Source organism: Vespa velutina, chromosome 2 (genome assembly GCF_912470025.1).
Source record: "Vespa velutina chromosome 2, iVesVel2.1, whole genome shotgun sequence".
Classification (NCBI taxonomy): domain Eukaryota; kingdom Metazoa; phylum Arthropoda; class Insecta; order Hymenoptera; family Vespidae; genus Vespa; species Vespa velutina.
The window spans coordinates 16,193,631-16,215,312 of NC_062189.1; the positions used below are offsets into that span (position 1 = coordinate 16,193,631).

Consider the following 21,682-nt stretch of genomic DNA (forward strand, 5'->3'; position numbering starts at 1 on the left):
TAGTGAATCACAATCCTTAAGGCTGATACGTATTTTTCATCGATTGATGTTTACAAGCATCTACCGTATATTTTCGTGATTTTAAAATGCATATTATGAAAATGCGTCATAGTTACATTGTAGAGAGATATGCATAGAAAGGTGGTAAATCAAAACAATGAAAGCAATTAAACTGTTAGTAAACAAGTATTATTATATTTTTGAGTACATCTTGAATATTAGAAAAACTCGAATATGAATGAATTGACACTTCACATGAGTGACATTTATTAAGCAATTCTTAGTAACTATGAAAAAGAGGTTATGTTGTGTTTCGTACAACTTTAAACGTTATTTATATCATTAATATTATTTTCTACATATTGTTTTTTGTTGAATTAATTTCTTTTTATTAAACAAGTCTGATCAATTCAATGCAGTTTTATACATGCAAATAAATATAAATTCTACATATTTTTTTCTAAAAGATTAAATAAAAAAAAAAAAAAAAGAAAAAAAAATGTACACTTTAAGATCTCTCTTTCATGTTCGATCAAATAAAACTTTGTTGAACAAAAGCATGTATTTAATGCATAAAAAAATAGACTCAGCAATATGTAATGTTTTATGTAAATTCAAACATACTACAGAAGTATTAGAATTTATTGAAACCGAAGAAGAGCATGAATTATACAAAGAAATTTCTAATCAGTATCTTGGAGTAATAGCTGGAGGGCATAAAGTTTTTTTATTGCAACCATATATAAAATGGGGTAAAGATAAGAAAAAGAATACTACACCAGAATTGCAAATGGCTGAATCAGTAGCACTCGTAGAGAGTTTACCATATTGGACTGTAATAGATAAAACATTTGCTCCATTACTGTCATTTCAAAAAAAATATTTATTGGGTTCAGGTGGACTTAATAATCTTGTGAAACAAATTAAAAAAAACAAACAAATTACAGCTATATTTATTAGCATAAATTTATTAAAACATGTACAAAGAATGGAACTTCAAAATGTTTTAGGTTTGCCTATTTATGATCGATATTCAATAATCATACATATATTTCGTGAACATGCTAAAACTCCTGAAGCACAATTACAGGTAGCTTTGGCTGAATTGCCATATATTTGGAAGAAAATGGGTGAAGTTTATGATCAACACAGTGGTCAAATCAATTTTGATGAAAATAGGAAAAAATTGTTGAAAGCACGTGAATCCAAGCTGAAAAAGGCATTAGAGAAATTGAAGGAAAATAAAAAAGACAGTAGGAATCGGAGAAAAAAATTTGGTTTTCCAAGTATAACTGTAATTGGATATACAAATGCTGGAAAATCATCTTTAATAAAAATATTATCAGAAGATGAAAGCTTAAAACCAAGAAATCAATTGTTTGCCACATTGGACACAATTTCTTACGAAGGGTTACTTCCATGTAGACAGAAGGTGTTATATGTGGATACAATAGGTTTTATTCAAGATGTACCAGAAATGTTACTAGCACCATTTATAGTTACTCTTGAAGATGCTATAATCTCTGTATATATCAGTTTTTTAATATTAAATTTTTTGTCTTATACAGATATAATAGTTATTAATATGTTGCAGGATGTTATTGTACATGTTTTTGATATTAGTCATCCTGACATGAAGGCACAATTTCAACATGTAGAAAAAATAATAAAACCTATGTTAAATGAAAACCAATCAATAATATATGTGGCTAATAAATGTGATCTTATTGATAAGGTTGACATAGATGAAAATACAATTGCTATTTCCTGTAAAGATTTAACAGGTAAATTTGACTAGAAATAATATATTAATACTGACTTTTTATCGATTGTTTGTTTACAGGTATTGATGAATTAAAATTAAAATTAGAACAAGAAATTTTCAAAGTAACAGGTAGGTCAGTTAAACGTATTAGAGTAAAATCTGGAAGTTTAGCATCAACGTGGTTATATAAATGGACAACGGTATTAAATTTAGAACCGGACGCTAATGATCCTCAATATATGTTTATCGATGTTATAGCTACTGATTTAACAATTAATGAATTTAAGCGATTTTTGAAAGAATAAAATTCGATTACGGTAATGCAAATTTTTTCTTGCAATATTTAAAAAAAAAAAAATTAATAGTATATACGTAACTATATAGTATATATATTTAAATAATAATATTTAGTTCTATCGATAGGTATTTGTTATCAAAAGATCATCTTTTTTTACGACTCATTCGTAACACATGCATAGCACGTGTCTTCCGTCCGGCGGTTTCTTCTAAAGAACAGATGTATGGTACACATGAGAGAGAAAGAGAGAGAGAGAGAGAGAGAGAGAGAGAGAGAGAGAGAGAGAGAGAGAGAGAGAGAGAGAGAGAGAGAGAGAGAGAGAGAGATCTAAAATATCGAATCAACAAATCTATTCGTTGAAAAGAATTAATTCGAGAAATTTATTAATCACTTTTAATTTAGGATCATTAAATTCATAATCGCTTAATAATATAAAAACGAAGGAGAAAGTTCTAAAGCAACTGTTATCGTTGGAAAATTTGTTTTGGTTTATTATTATTTTCATCGAATAATGAAATATGTGGATATCGAAAGAGTAATAAAAGCTCGAAGAGAGCATCGGAAACGCTTTGATCGAATTACCACAATGCGTAGCATCTATCACAAACGTATCCTGTTCGTTGTAGGAACGATAAAAGGGAATAATATCGATTATATAATCTATACGTGATGTCCAGTGTAAAATATGCGAGCCGATGTTATATCGTTCGATTTTTCTTCTTTTTAAATTCTCTTCCCGACTACCGTTTACTTTGTAGTCAAAGAAGTGACATTTCGCGATTAAAAACCTCTTCAATAATACGCTTTTATATTTCTTTTTAGGAATCGTTCTATACTCTTACAGTAGCACAGCCGTTATCGATTTTATTTCATAAATTAAGCGCATTTAAAAGGGACCAATAAAAAACAAGCGATAAATTTTCTACGAATGTAACATCAGTATTTCTCTCATATATGTAAATGTCTGTTTTCTTGATTTACAACACAACGAGAGATAGACGTTTCTTTAATCTAAATACCAGACTAGGAAGAGAAATGATATATTTTATTCTATGAAGTATACATACATATATACGTATGTATATAGGATCTATCGAAATGAATATAATGTTAATCTATAAAATTTCTTTTTATTTTTTCTTTTCTTTTTTTTTTTTTTTTATAAGATAAAAAACTTTCATAGCGATTTTTATTCAACTTTTTATTCAAAATTTAATTAATCGACATGTTAAAAGACATTTTGATATATCCCATTAATATAATAAACAAGATCATTTATCTCTATAAAAATTTCTTCGTTTGAGATAGGAAAATGAAAATCTATTCGGTCGACATGACGAAAAGATACTAGAGGAAGAGAGGGAGAGAGAGAGAGAAAGAGAAAGATAAACGAAAATCCGGTGAAGAGTGAACGAGATAAGGAAAGTTCGTTACACTTGGCTCAGTCTACCAAGAGCGTTTGATATACGAGCCTTGGCAGAGGACTCGTACGAACAACGAGTTCTCCGATCGTGAGTAAGTAGGTACCACCAAAGCTTTCAAGCTCTAACCATTAGATCGTATCGTGGAATTTGATAAACAATCGAGCCACCTTCTGGATCTTCTTCCCGACGCGTAAAAATACGTAACCGTGCCCCTTAATCTGTTAACTGTATTCGTCGCAAGTATACTCGTTGCGAAGAGATGGCAATTTTTTTTGTGTTATGAAGTTATGCCAAAAGAAATTACCTTTTATCAATATTTTAAATTAAAATTTTATTGCTAACTATGTATATTCGTAAATTTTATGATATTTTATTTATGTTTGGGGAAATAAAAAGCCATAAAAAAAATTTTTTTAATTCATTTGAAAACAAAAATATTGCACAGCTTGATAGATAAAATATTTAGAAAAAGTCTAGCAAAATGAACACGGAGAAATTGTCATAATTCCAACATTTACTGTCATTCATTACTAAATAATTTTCATTCGTTGAAATAGCTATCTGTTGTATTTTAGATCTTTGCCTCCCTCGTTCGAGAATTGTACAGGGGATAGAATAGGACAGATTTGTGTTTTCTTCATGATATTTATGAGTTCAAGCAATAAAATTATTAATCTTTTAAAAAATCAATCACTATTTTTAAATAATTTCATTCAATTGTACAGTGGTTATATATATTTTGTGTTTGATCAGTAAATTCGTCATCTCTTAATTTTTGTCACATAACTTATATATACGCTTTTAAAATAAATTTATACGGTTAACAGGTTAAAATAAAAAATATATCTCCATTTATAGAGAGATATATCAGTTTATATGTCTTATTATTTTTAAAAAAATCAATTGAATATAATCCGAACTTTTTCTCTCTTTTTCTCTCTCTCTCTTTCTCTCTCGTTTGAAATTTCGTTTTCTCTCTTCAATTTTCAGGGTAATTTTTATAATCGGAAGAGATCATCAAATAAATTAGGGTAAAGTTTATTTGATTATCTAACGTATATATATATACACACATACACACACACACACACATACACACACATGCTAGACATGTTAGACAACTTAAACAAGCTGAGAAGATCAGAAGAAAATCACGAGTTTTAGGGCATAGAGAGAAAGCGACGATATCGGCAGGACAGGAAACGAGGGACTATAATTAATTGCACCGGGGTCGTCGTTTAAACGTCGTTAATTTTCATTATCTCGATTGGTATTCGCTTTTCGCAGTCCGTGTCTTGCTTTGGAACGCCACTAATTCAGAGCTTCGTCCCGATTACGTAGGTAGGAACCATCGCATTAATAATTCCGGCTGTCCTTGCAAAATTTGTCAGCAAACTGTCTTTCTCACTCTCATTCTCTCTCTCTCTCTCTTTCTCTCTCTCTCTCTCTCTCTTACTCTCACACAAATACATTCTCTCGCTCTCTCTCTCTCTCTCATATCCTTTCCGTAGCAAGGTTCACCTCGGAGCCTGGAGCGAGTGGCGAGCGACAACGTTAATGTCGAGGTACACAGGAGCCAAACTCGGCCTCCGACGCATTTCCAGCCGTGCAAGGACTATGACGATGCACTTTGCATGTTGCCTGGATTATTAAAGCAAAGCGAGTGAAACCTAATTATCGTGTACGCTACGACCTGTAACCATCCTTCTCTCTCTCTCCCTTTTTCTCTTGCACTCTCTCCCTCTCTTACTCTCCCAGCCTCTTTCTCTCTCTCTCTCTCTCTCTCTCTCTCTTTCTCTCTCTCTCTCTCTCTCTCCCTCTCTCTCTCTCTCTCTATTCTTCTATTTTCTCTAGCCTTGGCCGAACGGTTAATTTTCATCGCTTTCATACTGTTTATCGACGGTAACAACCTAACAACTATGCGTTATCGTCGTTGTTGTCTTGACAATCTATCGGATGATTGTTCTATACTTTGTTACTTCTTTTTCTTTCTTTTCTTCATTGTTTTCATCTTGATCGAAATCTAAAAGAGAAGATAACATGTACGTGTTCACATGACCTATATAACAGAAGACATATGTAGATATGCTTCCGACGTTAATAAATATTCACTCGAGAAGAATCAGCTGACCGATCGGAAAATGGAAGAAATTACGATGTGACACACGTAGAATAAATTTCATTGAGAGTTTGAGACGCATGCTCGAACGTTATCCGGATATTCATGAATATCCGGATATTCGAGTTGTCGAATAATATCTACTTTCATACCTACCTACCTACCTACCTACCTACCTACCTACCTACCTACCTACTAGTTCTATCTTTGATCTTTCGGAGTCGCTAACGATCCGGCCTTGAACAATCCTATTTTCGACATATGTACGTACGTCTTTCTCTCTCTGGATCGTCGATCACGAAGTCTATCCAATGTTAGATATCACATTGAAGGATCTTTAGCACTGCCGTGCTAACCGTTCGGATTCCAAAGTTCTACCGCTAGAAAATCGATCGAATCGGAAGGTAGGTATAGATGTATGTAGGTAGATACTTCTCTTGAAGAGAAGACGGAACTTGTGTTCTTGAACTTTATATTAGTTACGCCCACGCGATAATCTATCGCGAAGCCAATCGTGAAGGGGAGCGTATCTGCACGCAAAAAATATTTTCCTTTTAATTTTTTTCACTTGAAAATTACTATCCACCGATCGCAAACAGTTTAAATACGTTCAATGTAGGCATATGAAAAATTGTTATTCCTTTCCTGATCATTCTAAATATCATAACATCAACTTTCAGAATCATCGTTATGTTCATGGATATAAATGTAAGAAACGATCTCTACGAGACCAAGGCAATTAATATTACTTGCGTTGTAAAGTTTATTAATACGATATTGTAACGCAACACAAGTACTGTCGAGCTAATTGGCCTCGTACTTCCTACGAAGCTTGTTTAGTACGTAGTTTCGAAGGAAGTGTAATCGATCTATCTAACCACCTATCCCATCACCCGTATTTCGGGGGAAGAATCATGATTATTATAAGGAAGACGTATTAATATACCGATAATTAATATCTTCCGTCTAACTTTTGTCTTATTTTATATTAAATATATATATTCTTTAAAGGTATTTGCGTACATTTAGAAAATTAAAAACAATCGATTTTTTTTATTTTTGTTATATATATTTTTATTCTATAGCGATAACCTTTAAGAGTATTCTATGAAAATTTCATCGGAAAATTTAAAAGATTTAATACTTCATCAGAAAATTCAAAAAATTGACCAAATTACTTTCATGTTTTTACAAGAAGAAGAAGAAAAGGAGGAAGGAAAGGAAACTCTTTTTTTCGTTGAAATAAAATTCGAGTAAAATAATGTCTTAAGATTCAGGAACAATAAATTTTCCTTGACAATGCAATACTCGATTTAACAAAGAAAAAAGAAAAAAAAAATGAAAAAAAAAAATAAAGAAAAAAATAGGGCCAATATCTATCTATGTTTCACGATTGTTAGCCTCAGGTAATGTGATCGAAGACAACTCGAATCGTTATTCTAGCTAATAGAAAATCTCGTTATTAGAAACGAAGGCGAGATAGAAGGCGCGTTCAATAGATGTAGTAAACGTTCGTTTCGTGCTTTAACTACAAAGCTGAAGCTTAACCAGTACTATTGTAGGGCAACGATTACACGACCGATTGACTAACGAACGCCGATCGACGAGTGAAAGAGAGAAAGAAAGACAGAGAGAAAGAGATGGATGGATAGATAGAGAGAAGAGAACGAGACTCGGGTAATATAATGATTGGTCGTCGCGCTGATTTGGACGCTGTTACAGACTCAATTACGCGCCTCGGAGCATGGGCCTCTGATATATTTTCCTCTCCTACCCTCTCTCTCTCTTTCTCTTTCTCTCTCACTCATTCACTCACTCATTCACTCTCACTCACTCACTCTCTCTCTCTCTCTCTCTCTTTCTCTCTCTCTCTCTTTCTCTTTGTCTCTCTTTCTCTGACACGCTGGAACTTTGATCCCTAGCGTGTCGGCGGTCTCGGAATGAAATTAAACGGACTATGCGAGCAAATAACGAAAATTAGCGTCCGGTAGCTAACTCGGCCCGATTTTTGTCGTTAGTTCTTGCTAAAACTTTTCAAAAAAAAAAAAAAAAAAAAAAAAAAAAGAAGAGAAAACAAGGAAAAAAAAACGAAAGAAAAACAAAGCAAAACCTCTTGGAAAAGTACGAATAATTCACGAGATTCCTTACAGATTTCATTCTATTGGAAAATTCTTTTCTTTTTTTTATTTATTTATTTATTTATTTATTTATTTATCTATTTCTTTTTTTCTTTTATTTTCTTTCGATTTTTCTTCTACCTTGTAAGATTTAATTTTTATTGGATACTCTTGTCGTGTAGATCGCGGATCCATTAAAACGATTGGAAATTGTTTCGCGATGATCCGAGCATGTAATGGCTGGTATTACGATGCTATTACGAAGGAGGATGAGTACCGAGAGCCTCGCAACCGCATCGTCTTTCCTTCTTATCGAAAGGAAAGATCGCGAAACTCGCTCTTTCCTTATTTTACGTACATATATATATATATATATATATATATATATATATATATACATATATATACAGGACATAAATACGTATTACAAACAAACGATGGAGAAGAAATCGTTTGCCATGTCCTCTTCTAAAGATCCTGTTTATTTCGGCTAAAGGCAACCTTTCTATCCTTTTCCACGACGATATCTATATTCAACAGCTTTCATAAAGAATTAGATTTGTATTGTTATTCCGTCACGTTATCGAGTTAATTGGCCGATGGTGAGTTAGATAGGTGGACAGACAGATAGATTGATAGGCAGATAGACAGATAGTAAGCGGTATCAAGGGATCGTTAGGAATGCGTCTCCTCGCGAATCGTGTAATTGGCTTGTCGATGCACGTAATTGCTTAGAATTGCGTGTTACCCTCGACTGACCTACATTACGTTTGCCAAAGAATTGAAAGATTATTGTATTACGAAATCAAATAAAAAAAGAAGGAGAGAAATACAAAGAGAAAAAAATAAAAAATAAAGATTATAAGATATATAAAAGAATAATATAAGATGTAACGTTCTGGAAAGCGTGACTAATAATATCAAAGAAAGTAATTTTATGTCATCGACATCAAGATAAAAGGAAATCTTTAATCTAGGATCTTATTTATCGGTTACCACGAATGTAATCACCATTCATCGTTCAGGTGCGACGTCGTCGAGGCATAACTTCCGTCTTAACGTGTTCACCTTTTTAGTACGACCTACGTGTTCTTCCTACCACTGTAAAGTAGATGCTTTTATATAAGGACGGTTGTTCTCGACGCTAGGAAATTCCTAGAGTCCGCGGAGCGTTTAAACGTTCCGATTATACACCGTTGAAGGATTTTCTTCGTACTCGTGCACTGGTGGTAGCAGTAAGAGAAGAGAAGAGATGGTGGTGAAGGATGTAAAAGAAAAGAAAAGAAAAAAAAAAAAAGAAAAAAAAAAGAAAAGAAAAGAGAAAAAAAAGAGGAAAAAAAGGAAAAGAAGAAGAAGAAGAAGGAAAAGAAGATTCACCTCCCGACACCGCCAAGAAATTCTAACGATCGAGGTCCTCAGGTTAATTGCGGCTCCTCGAACGCGTGCGTACACCCGCTCTAGGACTCCCGCGACGTCGAGAAGGGCCGTTAAGGAGGGCCCCGTGGGACCCCTACGTCATTCTCTTCTTCTCCTTCCTTTCAATTCTTGCTCTTTCACGTAGGTCTCCACCTTTACCGGGCGTGGGACCGACCAACCACAAATTTTTCTTCGAACGCACCTATAGCCTCTTCAAGATTAGTTTTCATTTTTCTTTTTTGTTATCTTTTGCTTTAGGTTCGTATACTTCACGAACGAATAAACGTTTTCCCGCCAAAAATAAAGGTCGACCATATCGGGCTCTTCCTTCTGCTCTTGAATCTTTTTTCTCTTTATTTTTTGACTTGTTTTTTGTTTTTCCTTTTTTTTTCGTTTTTTTCTCTCTCTCTTTTTTTTTTTTTCAAATTCGCTCGAAACGATCTCAAAGAGAAAAATTTGATTCCACTTCGAATCTCTGTCGTTTCATCGCGAAAAGTCAGGGCAGCTTTCCGCATGAATTTATTTCCGACTATACGAATAAATAAACGATGCTCCAATCGATTCAGGCAAGCTCGAAAAGCGCGACGAGTGGAACCATATGAAAGGCGGATCATTAAAGTTTTTCGGTCGCTTACACCCGGTAGTAACGCGTGTTCATCGTAGTCATCAGGATCGTGTCTGTCATATTTCTCGATATATAGGGTGACCAATTTTTAATCCAACCACACGAATAACATTCAAATTCGAAAAAAAATATTCACGCGCCAATTCATCTACAAGATAAATCCCGAAATATTCACAATATTTCGAACAAATAACAAACATTTTTTCCTTTAGACCGATACTAAGTGCCCCCCATTTTCACACTTCCAATCTCCATCAAAACATTGCCATAAAATGATTCCATTCGAGTACTTTTCATAATGATTTGTAAAAAAAAAAAAAAAAAGAAAAAAGAAACAAAAAAAGAAAATAAAAAAGAACATTAAATGGGTATTAAAAAATCGCAAGACACCGATTGGGGAACAGAAGGATACCAGTTACGTGCCTGAGCGGGAGCGCACGCGATTGGTTAGAGAGCGGGCGTAGGAGGTTGGAGGGGCAAGGTACAACGTCATTAGATAAGACAGTAACATCGTGTGCCGGGGTTGGGCGAAAGGTGTCGAAACGGTTAGTAGATTTGTTCGGCGCGAGGGTAGCCGCGTCGCGCCGGTGGCGCTTCGCTGTTGCGTGTGCGCGAGAAAGAGAGAGAGAGAGAGAGAGAGAGAGAGAGAGAAAGCGAAAGAGAGAGAGAGAGAGAGAGAGAGAGATAGATAGAGAGAGAGAGTGAGAGAGAAAGAGATAGTGCGAGGGAGGTTGTGAGTGAAAGAGAGTGAGAGAAGGAGAGAAGGGAACGGGAACGAGGGTATCGTGGCCTGGCGGAGCCCAGTCGAGTCCCGTGAGTCCGGGCAAGCACGGTGCTCTGTCTCTTTTATCGTAGGTGGTGTGGTGGTGGTGGTGGTGGTGGTGGTGGTGTGGTACGCGCGCGGTGCTGGTGTAGGCGTCGTCCGGGACAGAGAGAGAGAGAGAGAGAGAAAGACAGAGAGAGAGAGAGAGAGAGAGAGAAAGAGAGAAAGAGAGAGAGATCGGAGCCGCCATCCCACGGAGGAAACGAGACGTCGTCGCCGTTTCGAAGACTTTCGGTTCGTCCGTCGTCTAGCGACACGCCTTCTTATCGTTCTCTCGCAACTGTTCTCTCTCTTGGCGCGCGTGTCCTCCTCTTCGTCGCCGGTTAAATTATCGCGACGTATCATATATTCTTCTTCTCGGAGGAAAAACGAGAAGAAGATGAAGAAGTAGAAGAGGAAGAAGAGAAAGAGGAAGAGGAAGTGGAAGAAGGAGGGTGAAGGTCTTTGTCGAGGACAAGAGATAGAGAGAGAGAGAGAGAAAGATATATATATAGAAAGAGAGAGAGAGAGAGAGAGAGAGAGAGAGAGTAAAAGAGAGAGAGAGAGAAAGAGAGAAAGAGATATAGGAGAGAAAAAGAGGGAAAGTGAATTTATGAGAATGTGAAAATTGATGATAAATTTGACGAATATAGAGACAGACAGAGAGAGAGAGAGAGAGAGAGAGAGAGAGAGGGTGTCAAGAGTGACAGAGTTAGGGATAAATAAAGATAGAGATAGAAATATACAGAGAGAGAAAGAGAGAGAGAGCTAGGGAGAGATAGGTAATATTAGAGTGAAAGAAAGAGAGATAGAAGAGAGAACCGGCGTGCGTAAGCACGCGTCGAAGAAAGCACAGGGGCGGCCAAGGAAGGCGCGCAAGAGCTCTGCTCTGTTAGTCGGCAGAGGAGGAGGAGGAGGAGGAGTAAGAGGAGGAGGTGGAGGAGGAGGAGGAGGAGGGGTGGCGGGGCCAAAGCTGTCACTTCGATCGCCATTTTAGCGTTCGAGGCGGCGAGGAGAGCGCGAGTGCCGGGCATGCGGTGCCGACGACGGATCGGAGCGCCCTGCTACCGGACTTAGCCACCGGATAACACCAAACTTTCCTTTTCTTTCTTTTCTTTCGTCAAGGAAGACAGGACAGAACACAACAAACGAAGAGGAACGAGCCCAGCCGGTAAGCATGAATCAAAAAGAGAGAGTGAATGAAAGAGTGAAAGAGATAGAGGGACAGAAAGAGGGAGAGAAAGAGAGAGAGAGAGAGAGACAGTGAATTAGTGAGTGAGAAAGAGAGAGAGAGAGAGAGAGAGGAAGAGAGACAGAAATGGTTCGCCGCCCCTAACCTCGATGTCGCGCGAGCCTCGCGACCCTTTCTCCACCCTCGCTCTTCGCGCCCCCTCTCTTATCCTACGGCGAAGCTTTAGGGGTGAGAAAAGGCGCCGAATTCGAATCGGCGAATCTATGGTATGCGATCCTCTCTCGCATATCTCAATTCACTCGTTCTCAATTGCCTCAATTTTATTTTCGTTTACATTATTCATTCTTTCGAAATGGATATACGTATATGCATATGCATGTATATATGTAAATGTATTAATTAATTTGTAATTTTGAAAAATTAAATAATATATATGTATGCGTATATATATATATATATATATACACACACACATATGTACGTTTATCGTTATAAATAATATTTTAATGTTAAACGAATTAATCGAGGGAAAAATATGTGCGTAAAATATTTTGAATATCTTTTTTATGATGCCAATTGATCGAATTAATATATATAATTTAACAAATTATATTGTGTCATTTATACTTCCGTCATGTCGCATTTGTGCGAGCGCCCCTTTCATACACACACACACACATTTTTTTTTTTTATTACTTTTATTATACATAATATTATTATGAGAATTATATATTTTCTATGTCAAATAAACGTTCGGACAGCTGATCGTTGCGATCACTTTTGCAACGATTCGATCGGAACGAACGATTCGTACGTCGGACTTTATGGCGTTTGTAATGGTCGTTTGTTGAAGCGAAACGCGATGCTCGAAGCGACCGAAACGATTAGGAACGATCGTGCGTCCGATTGCTTTGGAAACTATTCTGCTTTTTGTTTCTTTCTTGTTTTTTCCTGTTTTTTTTTCCTTCCTTCTTTTTATCTCTCACCCCCTCCCCCGCCCCTCTCTTGTTTTATTTTATCGTTTTTTCTTTTTTTCTCTTTTTCTTTTTCCCTTTTTTTTCTTCTTCTTTTTTTTTTTTTTTTTTTTTGGTCCCCCTGGAAGAGAGCAACGTATTTTGTTAGGGCGACAAACGAACGAGATCTCGTTTTACGAGCACTCGACGACATTTCGTAGTTGGGATCGTCGTGTTCGCGGTAAACGTTTCGAAAACGAAACGCGATCGTTATCACCGAATGCAATTTCGAATTTGCCCGGTAGTATTCCTTTCGTCAAACGAGAAAGTCCGAGTGGCGCGTTCGTTTTAATTTCGTGATTTTCATCTTTGTTGTCACGATTCCGATATCGCACGTTCCGTTTTTTTCCTCTTTTTCTTCTTTCCTTTTCTTTCTTTTTATTCGTTTTTCTTTCTCTTGAAAGAAACTGAAATTCGTTCGATCGATAAGTACACGGGATATAGTATTTAGTAGTATCGAAAAATATTGATAGAAACGTTTTACACAATTGGATTTATACGAAACATCTTTTACTTTTTTCTTATATATATATATATATATTTTTTTTTTTTTTCTTTTTCTTTTACCCTTCTGTTTCTTTTTCGTATCATAAGTTCTTTTCGTATGTTGAAGTAAAAGAAGTAAAAAAAGAAAAATAACAAGTTTGACAAATATCTTATTAAACTTTGTAATACATCGTCGTCCGTAAGAACATCGCAATTGCGTGTACATTCAACCGAGACGGTAAAAAAGAAAAAAAAGATAAAAAAGAAGAGAGAGAGAGAGAGTGAGAAAGAGAAAGAGAGAGAGAGAGAGAGAGAGAGAAAAGAAAGAAAGATCGAGCGAGCTCACGCGCGAATTTCTATTACCAATGCTAATGAGATGCAATCGTGATCGAAATAACTTGGAACACGTCGAGAAATCTTGTATGAAGCGTGGGTGACCGCTAGAGTAAGGAGTGACTTGCGAAGGAGAAAGGGAGCTTCTAAGATAAAAGAGAAAAGATGTATGTGTGTGTGTGTGTGTGTATGTATGTGTATGTGTTACATATGTATTCACAGACATATACACACGTATATCGAAGTTCTATCGACGTTCATATCGGTATTTCTATCGACATTCGGATCGAAAAGGTGTGTGAAAGGACAAGGTTGCAAGGAGAAGAGAGAGAGAAAGAGAGAGAAAGAGATGGAAAGTTAGAGATAGAAATATAGATAGAAATAGAGATAGAAATAGAGATAGAAATAGAGATAGATAGATAAATCCATCGAGGTCGAAACGATTTTTCGTTATCATCATTAAAGAAAAATTCGATACGTATTTTGTTGAATTAAATTACTTTTTAACAATTGACATTCTTTCCCCCCCTTCCCCCGAGGACAATAGAATTATCTCTTTTTTGATGAAAATCTTATGGATTAACGACATAGAATTGATAATATTAATTAATCGACTCGATTATTCATCTCGTTATAACCATAGGAAAACTCAAAATCATTAATTTGAACGGAGCTTTGTGAGATTATCTCGTAGTACAGAATGTGAATAATGGTATATATATATATATATATATGCACGCATATATATATCATTATTCGAGACCATATATATATATATATATGTTATATGGCCTCGATCACTCTCAAAGGGATGAAATCAATCCCTAAAGTGATACGAGTAACTTCATATCTTTGCATTTAAATGGATATAATGAATAATATTATATGATTTGTATTAATTGATATGTATTGATACGGGAAGAATATCGAAAAGTTCCTTGGCAATTTTACAAAATCAATTTCATACTCTTTATTTCCCGACTTTTTAGGCTAATGTCTCTTTCAGTTCGTACAATAACAGGCCTAACTTTTTGTGATGGTTAGGTTTAAAAAAAATCATTTTTCTTTTCTTCCTTTCTTTTTCTTTTTTTTTTTTTTTTTCTTTTTCTTTTTATAAGCCGCACAAGTACATCGTACAATCTAGGATTGCAATTAGAAATTAAAAAAAATATTACCTAAAGAGTCTCGAATAAGAGTAATTGATTTTTTTATCAAAGTCGCTCAAAAACTTTCGTTTAATTTTTGCAACTTCAATGATAATCATTCTCGTCGAATGGTTTAAAAAATTTATAATGATCGAATTTAATTGGTTTACAGGTACGAAAAAAAGGCAAGGAGAATCCGGCGAATGGTGACGGGGGAATAAAGAAGATCGCAGGATCGTCGTATAAAACGAAACTGTTCCTTTTATTTTCTCTTGATCTCTTTCTCGACGAAGAGAAAAGAAGAAACGTGGAGGAATTGGAGGCTCGCTATGTTTCTGCGCGTTTGAACGATCCGCTCGCGCGACTCGGAACGATATAGTTAGATAGATAGATAGCTAGATAGAGTAGTTAGATAGTTAGATAGATAGATAGATAGATAGATAGGATAAGTAGATAGGTAGATAGATTAGATAAATAGTCGTCGTGTCGCGTGTGTACTTGCTTTGGTGAGACGAAGAAGGAAGAAAAAGAAGAAGAAGAAAACGAAGAAGAAGAAGAAGAAGAGGAGGAAGAAGGAAAATAAAGAAAAGCAAAAGACGGAAAGGAGGAGCCCTGACCCCCGAGAAGAGAAGGATAGAAAGGTCAAGTCGACGAGGTTAAAGTCGGTGTCCTTCGAAGATCCTCCTTGGCTACTGCGATAGAATAGGAGAGATTATGTTAACGCGATGATGCCAGTTGAATTAGACGATCGATTTTCTTTTTAAATGATCATTCACAAAGATTTTCAGTATTGATACGATCGATCAGCTGTTCTCTCCCTCAAATTTTCATCAAATTTGTAAATTCGATTTAATGCAGAAATTAACAAGGAGAAAAGATATTAGGGATAAATAAGGACAGAAAGAGAGAAAGAGAAAGAAAGAAAGAAAGAAAGAAAGATAACAGTTTGATTATAAAAGAAGAGTGTAATAAAAAGAAACGAGTGGTTGTGTGTGTGCTTTGTTGTGACGTCTTTGTCCTCGTCATCGTCATCGTCATCGTCATCGTGTCGTCGTTGCCTTCGTCTTCATCTTTGTCTTCGTCTTCATCTTCATCGTCATTGTTGTCGTCTTCGTCGTCGTCGTCGTCGTCGTTGCCGCCGTGGCGAAGGGGTGGCATAGAGCTTCCGGTGGATCGAAACTCAAGATTGGGGGGGCGTGCGAGACTGAATTTGCCCCCCCCAAACCGCACCGACTCTCCTTTCCTTCGTGTTTAACGCGAAGCAAGAAAAGCCTGCAACTCTATCGAGTTCCTTCCAAGTGTTCCTCATCTTCTTTGCTTCGTGAGAACTACCACGCCGTCTTTTTGGGTAAGTCGAATTCTTTATGTTCTTCTTATTCTTTTTCTTGTTCTTCTTCTTAATATTCTGTTTCTTCTTCTTTTTTTTTTTTATCCTCTTCGTATTTTATAGAAATCGTCGAAGAATCGACATGAAAGATTGTGACGAGAGACGATTTTTTTTCTTCCTCTTACTTTTTGTGTATATATATATATATATATATATGTATGTATGTATATATATTTTGTTTTTATTTTTTTTCCTTATTTTAACGTTCTTATTTCTTCAAAAAGAAATAATAATCAAATATTTCTTTTTTTCTTTTTTTTCTTCTTTTTACCCTTTTCTCGTCTCTTCGCCATACTCGTTACAAGAATTAAGAAAGTTTATCTCGATTTATTAATAATTTTAAATTAATTTATTGATAATTTGAAGAACTATTCGTGATTAAATAAGAAACTTTAAATGAAAGGATTTTATGGGGGAGTGGGGTTAATTTTAAGGGAGGAAGTGTAATCGTTAACTCTTAAGACGATTATTTAAATATAATTATAGTAAAGATTGTAAGAATGGACGAAGAAATGAACGTATAAGTAAGTCGCCGAACTTGCCGTTCTGTAAAGTAGTCCACTCGGATGGGGGTCAAGCAAGCGTTTGTGTCCGAGTTTTCGGGGAAAACACTTGTGGAATTCATCCTGTTCTATCACATGCCTTACTTTAACAAAGACACACGACTCTACTATTCGCCTGGTCGATGTGCGTGAAACGAAAGGAAAAATATTTTTCTTTGGGTATTTATTTGAAAATAAAATAAAAAAAAAAAATAAATAAATAAAATAAAATAAGAAACACAATTATTTGAACAAAAAATAAATATCTTTTACCTTCTCGTTTTTTTTTCTTTTTTTTTTTTTGTTTTTTTATTTTATTTTATTTATTTATTTCTTTCTTTTTTTTTTCTTTTGTTTTTTTTTACAAGATATTTTTATTAAAACATTTTTAAGAAAATAAAGAATAACGTAAGTTTTATAGCTAGGGTCGTACATGCACTTAGATACAAAACGTACATACGTACATGGAAATAGAATTCTCGAGTGATTTAGAGATTTAGAGACATGAGATCTAAGTGGAACTTCTCTAATGCACCATAGAGAGACATTTTCTCGATGTCGGCATATCCGCTTCCTTCTACGTCTCTCGAAAGGAGTACATGGAAAAAGAAATAAATAAAAACTGTCTTCCTTGAAAGAGACGCGTTTTGTTCGCGGCGTTTGCCTTTGTTCTCGAGCGTCCGGCATTTTCGTGCCGTTTTGTTGTTGGAAACCAAACTAAAGGCGGGGAACTTCGTACACGGTGTGCTCGTGCCGAAACACTGGGTCCGATTACATTCCGTTTGTTTACTGCGATCGTAGTCGAGTCTCAAAGGGTTAGTTCTTTTCTAAGACTAAGGAGGGTATGGGATGGGATTAACAAAAAAAAAAAAAAAAAAAAAAAAAATGAAAAAGAAGGGGAAAAAAGAAAACGAAATGCCAAAAGAAAGATTTTACGCGAACTCTCATTCAAGTTTTTTTATTTTCTTTTTTCTCGTTACTGTATATTTTACACACACATACACACATACACAGAAAGAGATGTGCACACAGATACGTGACACAAATTTTGACCTTATCGATAATTTATTTTACCGAATTGTTCTAAATCGTTTGCAAAACAAACACAGGTTGCTCGATTTTTTCGAACATACGTCTACCCTCATTACCTTTACAATCTTATTTCTTATTTTTGCATTTATTTTGTTTAATCGAGCAATTCAACATCGGTCCGGATCGGTCCAAATCGGTTCAGATCTCGGTCCGATTGAAATGGTCCTGATAAAACAAATCGAATCGTCCGAACGCTATCATTATGATATATATATATATATATGTATGTATGTATGTGTATATGTATTTATTTATGTATAGATTCACTACTCCCTGCTCTTTTATATTTATTTTTATTTTATTATATTTTTCTTTTTGTATTTTTCTTTTTCACCGAATCGCCGTATGCTTTTTCTACATTCGAAATTGTCGAATTCGTGATTTTATCGTATACGATTGACGGCAGTACCGTGTGAACATGTATATATTATAAAACATATGGGCCACTGTAAAAGACGGTAAAATAACCAATTAGAAAAAAAAAAAAATCGATTCAGTGTCATGTGAACAAGCTCTCTTACGTGTATGTACTCTTTATCTCTCTTTCTCTCTCTCTCTCTCTCTCTTTTTCTCTCTCTCTCCCTCTGTCTCTCTCTCTCTCTCTCTCTCTTTCCTTTTTCTCTCGGGTAAGAGAAAATTGTACGTTATACTCGATCACGCGCCGATCGTTGCCGATATCGAACTTTATAGTCCTTAAGCGCGGCCCCCATTATCTCGGCCGGTCATCCGGAAATATACATCGCGATAATTGCACTCTTTCACCACCCAATTTGACGTCAGAATGCGTATTAAAGAAAGAGATAGATTGAGGAAGAGAGAAAGAGAGACAAAGACAAAGAAGACGAAGATTATAACGTTCAATAATATTTTTATTTTATCCTTTAACGCAATTTATTTATCTTCATATATATATATATATATATATATATATATATATATATATTTTCATGTATATACACGTATAAACACACACACGAACATGATCAAATCGTTTGAAAAATTATTTCGATTAATATTTATTTTCGTTGTATATGAAAATTCGTTCGATTGATTAATTAATTAATTAATTAATTAACTCATGCATATCATCGAGCGCGTATAAAAATTGTTTTTACCACTGATCGTCAAAGCATTGGATTGGTGTCGGCAATGATGGAGGCAAAAAAAAAAAAAAAAAAAGAAAAAAGAAAAAGAGAGAAAAAAAGAACCTCGAACTCAAGGAAAATCTGTAACACCTAAACTACGTCGTCAAGGGACAACTACTGGTATACACCAATCGACAAATTCTATGAAAACGTCGGTGAGAACTCCTACCGTATCGGAGATATAAATTAGTTGACGTTGATGAGAGCGGCACAGTTCAAAGGAACTTTGGCCGCATTCGCGACGGCTAGTTTTCCGCGCGCGTAATATTTGATTCGAGCTCGTATTTACCGGCACGATAGCTAGAGAGAAAGAGAAAGATAGCACGGTAACTCTGACGTGTCAGTTTATATATATATATATATATACACATACAAATATGTATGTGTGAAATGTGTATGTGTATGTCGAACGACCGTAAATACTCGTTAAATCGTTAAATCGTTAAGGACTGAGAAAACTCGTTCGACGGCGAGGCGCGAATACGAAATTTTTCCGTTTAAAATTTATTTCTCCTCTCTCTTTTTCTCTCTCTCTTTTTCTCTTTCTCTTTTTTTTCCGTCATATCCTGATCATCGACCATCGTTATATTGTTTTTGAGCAAACACTATTTTATCCATTTCGAAAGGAAGACTCGAATTGAATGGTAAAACGAGCCTACGTCGATCTTCTTCTATTTATATTCGTTCATTTATAACGTTTACATTAATAATTTCCACTAGGACAAAGTAAAAAAATAAAAAAGAAAAAAAAAACGTCCGAGTATTATGCCTTAATTCGTTCTATGAACATAAAATTACTCTTTAAAGATGAAACGAGAAGGTTGTTCTCAGTTAAATCTAAGTTCCATTAGATCATCCTTACTTTACCACGAATACAATCGATTTTATCAATTGATACTCGAAATGCGAAATGATTTTTTCCATAAGAATGCTTTTAATCGATTCCCTTTAAAAGCATTCGTCCATCTTCCAAAAGGTTTCCTTTTCGTATAACGTTTCATTTATTACGACGCGAGTGATAAAACAAAAAGTCTCCCATTAAACTTAGTCCCCTTCTTCTACCGTCGTTCTCCTTTCAATTTAAAATCGTAATTTCAATTTCGAAGTTGTAACATTCTAACAGTACCATAGCGATGATTGTATATCAGATGATACTGTTGGTATTGCAAAGAGAGAACCTTCTTCTATAAGAAACGAAAAGGATCGACTGGATATTGGATATTGACGTCACGAAAAAAATTGAAAAGAAAAAGAAAAGAAAAGAAAAGAAAAGAAAAAAAAAAGAAATGGGAAAGAAATAGTAAAGAAAAAGAAAAGAAAATTTAAGTTCGATGTTCTACCCACGGATGATCGATCAACGACACGGTCTCTTTAATCGTACCACGATCATTTCCGTCAAATAAAAGTCACTATCGTATTTGCATCGGTTGTACTTTCTCTCTCTCTCTCTCTCTCTCTCTCTCTCTCTCTCTCTTCCTCGAAGAAGAAGAAAAAGAAGAAGAAGAAGAAGAAGAAGAAGAAGAAGAAAATAAAGAAAAAGAAAATGAAGAAGAAAAAACAAGCGAGAAGGGTAAAGAGAGAGAGAGAGAGAGAGAGAGAGAGAGAGAGAGAGAGAGAGAGAGAGACGATAAAATCGAACCAAAGAAGTATACATACACGAAGTAACAGCGTGATCGTTCGAATCGAGATCTCGATTCCATTTATAGAGAAACTAGTAAAAGCCTCTCTGCTTACTTCGAGTCCATAAAATGAACGTGGAAGGTGTTTTCTTCGAGGAGAATCGATTCTTTCCTGTATTTCAAGACAGACAGAGAGAGAGAGAGAGAGAGAGAGAGAGAGAGAGAGAGAGAGAGAGAGAGAGAGAGAGTTCGTATCCACCCTCGAGTAATAAATTATCATCGTTTAAACTTATGTTTTTTCGTGATCAGATAGAAAAGGGCATATGTGTGTGTGTGTGTGTGTGTGATTGTATTGAACAAAGACTTTATTAATGCATGGAAATCAAAAAAAGTTGTTTACAATCTGAAACGTATTTTTTCGAAAATTATTGACTGAAAATCTAAAAAGAAAATAAAAAAAGAAAAAAAGAAAAAGATAAAAGATAGAAAAGAAAATAACGCAAATGCAAAAAGAATTAAAAGGCCATTCGAATGACACATCACTCGATCACCCTTTGTCATTTAAGATTTTTGAGATCGCGTATTCATCCCCCTTAGTGCATTAGCCGAAACTGAATAAATTTATGATAAAATATGATAATCTGTTCCCCTTTGAAACAAATAAAACAAACAAAATTGATTTGTCTTTCGAAAGGAAAGGAAAGAAAAAAAAAGAAAAAAGGAAAAAAGAAAAAGAAAAAAGAAAAGAAAAGGAAAGGGAAGAAAAAAATCACTAGATTCCATATGGTTGGACAGCTTTCGTTGTGGTACGATTCTTTGTATCTGTATGAATGTATGTGTGTGGAAAACGAGCGAAAAAGAATAAGAGACATATACCATTTGAAGGGAATTCATAATTACACGTGGCTTCGTTAGCGGTAACGCGGTAACTCCGGTTTTAAAGTTAATCGACGATGTGAAAGAATTTTAGCTTGCCGTTGGTTGGTTGGTTGGTTGGTTGGTTCGTTCGTTCGTTCGTTCGTTCGTTGGTAGATACATAGATATAGATACATACCTGAGCGGGGGTGATGGTGGCAAAGAGAAGGATATATACAGGCGCGCTCCCTCGCGCGCGCGATGAGCGGCCTTAAAATACGAGCCAGGTTTCGTGGCTCCGGCCATT

At 35.3% G+C, this 21,682-nt stretch overlaps 1 protein-coding gene across 1 annotated transcript; it reads left to right on the forward strand.

The window, feature by feature from the left end:
* Positions 1-91: 91 nt before the first annotated feature.
* On the forward strand, positions 92-15,048 carry LOC124947170 (putative GTP-binding protein 6). The gene is made up of 4 exons (XM_047488957.1): positions 92-1,525; positions 1,595-1,784; positions 1,844-11,737; positions 14,908-15,048. The coding sequence occupies exons 1-3, from the start codon at positions 500-502 to the stop codon at positions 2,068-2,070; spliced, it is 1,443 nt and encodes a 480-aa protein (XP_047344913.1). The 5' UTR covers positions 92-499; the 3' UTR covers positions 2,071-11,737; positions 14,908-15,048.
* The last annotated feature ends 6,634 nt before the right edge of the window (positions 15,049-21,682 follow it).